We start from the raw sequence: 6,618 nt of genomic DNA, 5'->3' as shown, positions 1-6,618 counted from the left end.
GAATTGGTGCTTAATTTCAGTTTTTTTTGTAATAGGTTTTTTTTTATTATAATTTGAAGGGACGAGTGTAAGTATTTTTTGCCTAATTTGGTAAAATATTTGAAAACATTAATGCATATATTTTCACACCTCTTTAGTAAACTTTATCCTTGCCAGACTTCCTTTGGTGCGGTGGATCTCTGCAGCTCCTCCAGAGTTACCACAGGCCTCTTGTATGTATTATGTCAGGGATCCCGAGCTCCAGTTCTCACAGGAAGGTGTCCTGCAAACTTTTGGAGCAGTTTGTAGTCTGGTCTGCCTGAATCAAATGGCTTCATTACATTCTTCCTCCCTGGCCTCTCTTCATGATCTTCATGATGCTGTTTCTTCTCTAATGTTCCCTAAGAAACATCTGAGATCTTCAAAGGACGTCTTTATTTATCATAAGATTAAATTACACAGTGTTGCATTCTGTTTTGTAAATATGTATCTTCTGAAGACAGACGGTGAGATTCTCAGAGCAAAGGAGCTTGAGTTTAGAAAATTATGGATGTTTCTATTTTACAATTAATTCACTGCAGTGTGTAGATTTAACACAACATTCCAATAAAACACATCCAAAATTATAGTTAAGAGAGAAAATATCAATAATTTAAAGGCGTTTGAATACTTTTACAACTGTGAGATGGCTCTGTTTTAAGGCAGAACAGAAGTTAAAAGTCCGATCTAAAATGATTTAGCAGTTATTTCCATTACATCTCTCTGCAGCTGGCTGCAAAGGCCCCTTCCCATAAGGACCGAGGTAGAACCCTGGCTTGACATGTGATGCCAACAAAGGAAGTAGCATTAAGTGCGATCGAAGTGATGGCTAATAGCCCCTGGTCCTAAATCATCCCTGGATCCCCTGAGAAATTACATTTACGAAGATCAATGCACGTTTCCAACAAATCAATCTTAGAGGAAAAGTCACTCCCAATCATTTGTCATTTTACATAATTCATCAATAAGACAAAGAGGTACACAATGGAGATAATGATGCACATTAGACGACGGCTGTCTTTGCTCATTCCATTTTCAAGCTCCACGCTGGCATTCAAGCACGGAGCGTTTACATCACAACATCAACAGAAAAAAGACTTATGTGCTGAGCTGTAGATTCCTCAGGGTATGGATCGAAGTGGGAAGTTTCAAAACTGTTATTAAATCTGTCTGCTTTAGCACTTAAGGAAAATGGCCATTAACCAGCTTTAGTTTCAAGACCCATGAGTGTCAGGATGTCAGTTTTTTTTTTAAAGGCCCATTAACATCGTGATGTTAATGGGCATAGAATTATAACATAGAATCAAGTCCAAAATTATTCAAATAATGTGTCAGATTTATGTCTAAAATAAAACTTCTAATCTAACCAACATGTTTCCTTTGACTGAAACAAAGCAACCAGCAAGAGCCACAGTTTAAATCTGTGGATCAAGTTAAAGATGAGGGTGATGACAAAGAGGCCTTCTGGCCTCAACACATTGGAGCTCAGAGCCAAAGATAAATTGTCAAAATACTATGGAGACAGTAAAAGGGTTTGATTGCTGTGACACCAGTATAGATGATGCATTTTTTATGAAGGATTTAAATGACATTTGACATGACTTGATACCTCAGACATGATTTATTGCCACACTCGTAGGCCCCGGTTCTGTCTTTATTATGTTTTCAGCACATAGTTTCCTTGGAGTTCACATGGAGATGAAGACTGACGCATTTTGCCATTTTTGGACATAGATTATCTTGCTTGGAGGAACATGACAAGCGTTTCCATCGTTTGCTTCATAATCAGAATGACCAGCATTGACCTCAGTGCTGATTGCAGCTCACACTTCGCTTACATCTTCTGTATGTCACTGTCATGACTTTCAGCACCTCCAGGCCTGTCACCTTTTTCCTGCAGGGTGTAATGTTGTACTGGAGTCAGTTTGGTGCCATATCCACTACGGAGAAGTTCTTCTACTAATGAAAACAATGCATGTGTAGGTCGTGCTGGAGATGAATTAATGCAGCAGCTCCATGTTGTTCCCCAAACAACTTACTATGACTTCATAATTTTCAAATACTTTATTATTATTCACATTCACAAAAATCCACAAATATTAAATCAATGCATCTCATATGCGTTTCATATAAAGCACAATATATTATACGCATTAATTAAAAAAACAAAAATGTTTGGGGCCCTCTCCCTGCCCCTCTGACCACTTTTCTAAAACCCGGCCCAGTCCAGATGTATTTGTATCATTTGTGCGTGCTTTTATTTTGATGCACAATCCGGTGGCTGTAATGCCTGCAGCTTGACGCGGCTGTGGCGGAGAGGCCCAGCCTACGCTGATTACGCACCAGCAGAAGGAGGAGGGGGACCGAGCCGATGTCCTCTCTGGTGCACTCAGCCAACCTGTGCCGTTGTAAAGCTGGTGCTACTCTGGCGCGTCGGCGTAAAGCGTCCGCCGAGACAACCCCAGATTGGCTGGCGTCGAGATCCTCCGAGTTGGCCGCTTTCCGCCGCGGACATCATTTCGCGCCCGCGTTGCGCATGGAATGGTTTTGGGGCGACTGGAGTAGAAATGCAGCGCTGCACGTCCAGCCCACAACAAGAACCATGCCCAACTTACACTGCAAGCAAACCCGCGGCATCCCGTTTCACCCTTCACGACTTTGATATGAGAGAGACCTGCTCGGATCTCGACGAGGAGTGAAGGAAACGATCCCCGTCGCCGGCACCGGCTGAAGGACGCTGTTTTTCCTCTGCAGAAGCTCCAGCGACCCAATCTCTCTCTCTCTCTCTCTCTCTCTCTCTCTCTCTCTCTCTCTCTCTCTCTCTCTCTCTCTTTCTCTCTCCCCCATCCCCTGTCGTCCCCCCCACTCCGCGCGCGCACTCAGCATTTAGGATTTTTCTCTTTTTGATGGAGCTGGAGAACATAGTAGCCAACACTGTACTGCTAAAAGCCAGAGAGGGTAAGTCGACTCCGCAAAGAAGCTGTGTGTGTATAGAGGCTGGGAGGTGGAGGGGTGGTGGTGGTGGTGATGGGGGGTATTGGGGGGGAGCCAGCTCCGGCTGGGTGACATTTTGCGCTCAGTGTGCAGAAAAGATGGGAATGATCGCAGAGAGAGCATCAGCCTGCGGACCGTAGTCTCAGGTAGACCCTACAGATGCAATAGAGAGAGAGCGCCGAGGAAAGCAGGGGGAGGAGGGGGAGCTTATGCAATACATTACTGACAACATGAAAACACAACCAGGATATTCTCTTCCTGTTGTCAAAATCATCCTCGCAGGCCGATTTATTCCCCCTGGTTTTTGACTGATCGTCTCTTCCCTCCTCCTCGCTTCTCCGACACATTATGTGAAGGGGGCGCAGTGGGGTGCAGTGTGTGTGTGTGTGAGGGGAGGGGAGGGGGGGGGGCTGCCTCACACATCCGCTTTCGCTGTCTGTGCAAATGAAGGCGCCCTTTCGCAACGTCTCTGCGCGACAAAGCACGCACTGAGGCAGGGAGAAATAACTCCCTTCTGCACAGGGAATACATGAGTGCAGGCTGGCGGCTGGCGTTTGGATGGCGATCCGATGACGTGACCGGTGTTGAAATCTATGCGAGGAGGGAGGAGGTGGGGGGCTAGAGGGGGGGATGCCAGAGGCTCTCTGGCTGTCAGCGTGGAAAAGAGTCAGATGTCTTGAGAAGGCCACATGCAGCTTCAACCCTGGGTCTGAATTGATAGCTGGGTCCATTATCTCCCCCTTTTGAGGAGGAAGGCCCGAATCTGAGCGTGGAGTGTGAACTGGTTGTCTTCTTTGTAGGAATCTGTGTGTCTGTCTCTGCAGGTTTTGCATTTGTAATTCTTGTCAGCTTTTTTTTCGTTGTTATTTTCCATACTCTCTCCTTAAGTGGGATGAATCCGTCACTAGGTCGGTCGCATGGGAGTGTCCGATGTAAACAAAACCAGAAGACCATAAAATAATAATAATAATAATAAAAAGACTCTCAAAGGAAAATTAAATGTTGTAAATCATATTGCTCAAGTATCTTCACAGTGGACGGTGATTCACTCCTGTAGCAGTCAGTGTTGTGATCTGAAAACTCCTCTGACTGCAAGCCCTCTGCTGTATCTCAGTCCCATGACCCTGGTGACACGACAACAGCTCGGTATCAGCACAGCAGAGATGATATTCCACAGCAACGTGTCCTGGACGACACCATTGGTTGCTAGCAAACACTGCTAATCCACCTCACTTGCTTTTGCTGCTCCTTTTTAAACCTCTGTCTGGTCGTTTGATTTGAAAGCCGCGCCAGAGAGACATTGGAGTCCGGGATATGTTCCTCACTTGTTATTATTATTGTTATTATTATTATTATTATTATTATTATTATTATTATTATTATCTACTGGAGAGATGGTTTGAAAGTCTTCCTTCTCTCTCTGCTTTTCCATCCACAAAGTCTCCTTTTTAAACTGCACTGGATTTTGGGGTCATAGTTCAGATATATATTTGAGCTTTGAGGATGTGCCTTATTGTAAAAAGTAAATGGACAAAAGCGAAAAAAAAAAACCCCACACTCTTGTTTCCACAGTTACGGAAAATAATAATGGTCCATAAGTGAAAAATTGAGAGCAAAAAACTTTACGCGAAATTGCAAAGCTCTACCCTCCAAAAAAGAACAAAAGTCTACAAAAATAGGAAAATACTAGAGAGGCATCATAATGTTATCGTGAGGTATTCAAAGCCAGTGCTTTGGCGAAGGGCGCTCATTTGCACACCTGAGGTTGCAGACACACGTGGTTTCCCAGTTTACCCATTTGGCGAACTTTCCAGCAGCTTTTCCAGCTTTACCTTTTGGGTAATGATATCATTGGCAGCGATGGCAGAGAGTGTTTTGGGAGGAATCATGAAGCAAATGACTAGAAAGCTGACGAGGTATCAGAAGCACGTTTGCGTATGGATCAGACTGCGTGCTCATTTAATGGCAGCGGAGAGCAAACGGGCCGGCAGAATCGAGCTTCATGAATTAATAAGGGCAGCTAATGAACCACAGCAGATCCGGCTCGTCCCAGCTGCTCTGTCGGGTCTCACTCGGCCCGTCGTTGACGAGGAAAAACACGGCCTCCCTCAGGCAGTATTTGGAGTTTCTGAGCAGCTTTATCAACGTCCGTATAGATGCTTCAGTGTGAGACTTCCCCAGCAGATTTGCAGCCGTGCCCTCACCGAAACATGTTGCAGGTTGTTGCAAGTCCATTACTGGTCAAATCGTTTACCAGTGAGAATCATTAGAAGTTTTGTATTACACGGCCCAGCGCCAGTGCTCTGCAGATCTCCCCCCTCCACCACCCCACCTCCACACACACACACACATGCACACCCCCACACACACACACCCACACACACACACACCGCCCCGTGTGCCGAGAACGTCTCCCTCACACGAAAGCGTGGCAGAGCAAGTGAGCGAGCGCACAGGTTCACCTCGGATCACGAACTAGCAACGGGCCGGAGAATGTAAGTGGAGCAAATAAAGACTGTTTGCTCTTTGTTTGTTTATGCGTGATCATCTCGAGCTGGAGCTGAAGGCAGAGGCGAGCCTTGTCTGTCCAAAAAGCTCCCAGCTACGCACAACAGGAAAGCCCAGTTTACACTGCAGCCTTTGGCTTGTTTATGCCAGCGTTCTCACACATCCTGCATCAGTGAAACAGTGTGAGTGACAGCCAGGCACAGAATTAAATAGCTACTGATGCACCCAGCAGAACAGGCGCTCCGTCGACCAAATGTTGGACACGCAGACATATGGAAAAAGTATTTGCCCCCTTACAGACATCTTCTGCTTTTGCTTCCGATGTCATATTTGAATGATTCAGATCACTTTCAAGAAGATGTAAAAAATAAGCGTTCAAATAAGTATATTCTTTATAAGAGGACAAAAGATTCCTAAACCAACCTGTCCCTGTTTGAAGCTGTAAGTGCCTATATAATGAACCACATTCAATTTAACTAGAATGTTCCCTACTAAAAAAATCCTGAGCCCAAACCTGTCTGACAACATCAAGTAAACCAAAAGCAACAAATTATTCCCTAATCTAAAAAAAAAAAAAATAGAAAGTGACGATAAAAAAAATACTTAGTTCACAAAAAAAAAACATGCAGGATAACATGTAAAGCACTGCAACACTCACATTCCTCATGATTCAGTAATGATTTGTAGAAGAGTTCAAACTGCAGAAAACCAGAAGAAAGCAAAACCACATCTAACGTATGATAAAAATACACCTCGATAATCTCCAATACTTTCGGGAAAAAATTGGGCAAAATGAAAAGACAAAAGCTGAACTTTTCCAACGTGTGCGTAACGCTGCATCTGGTGTAAAACCGACACGACGTTTCAGAAAAAAAAGTATCACCGTCACAAATGCTGATGGCAGTGTAACGGTCCGGGAGAGCTGCAATCACTGAGTAACCCGTGAATCCTTCTATCTACTGGAAAATCCTGGACGAGAAGGTCACTTAGGGTATGAGCAATAATCCGAACACACCAGGAAGGTTTAGAGTAGCCTAGTCAAAGTCTGGACCTTAAGTTGATCGCTGTAGCATGAATGCACATGAAACCCTCCAATTA

The 6,618-nt window shown here is 44.5% G+C and overlaps 1 protein-coding gene across 2 annotated transcripts in view; it reads left to right on the top strand.

Annotated features, from left to right (window-relative positions):
- The first annotated feature begins 2,111 nt into the window (after nt 1-2,111).
- grk5l (G protein-coupled receptor kinase 5 like) overlaps nt 2,112-6,618 on the top strand; it is a 35,510-nt gene continuing 31,003 nt past the window's right edge. The window contains exon 1 of one of the 2 annotated variants that reach the window (XM_055050638.1): nt 2,112-2,976. In XM_055050638.1, coding sequence (XP_054906613.1) covers nt 2,925-2,976 — 52 coding nt within the window. In that variant the 5' untranslated portion in view covers nt 2,112-2,924. The remainder of the gene's footprint in view (nt 2,977-6,618) is intronic. The other variant, XM_055050637.1, reaches the window with a different exon arrangement.

Source organism: Poeciliopsis prolifica, unplaced genomic scaffold (genome assembly GCF_027474105.1).
Source record: "Poeciliopsis prolifica strain line A6 unplaced genomic scaffold, Auburn_PproV2 SCAFFOLD031, whole genome shotgun sequence".
NCBI classification, from domain to species: Eukaryota; Metazoa; Chordata; class Actinopteri; order Cyprinodontiformes; family Poeciliidae; genus Poeciliopsis; species Poeciliopsis prolifica.
Note: the sequence above shows the minus strand (reverse complement) of the source record. Positions and strands in the feature narration are given on the sequence as shown.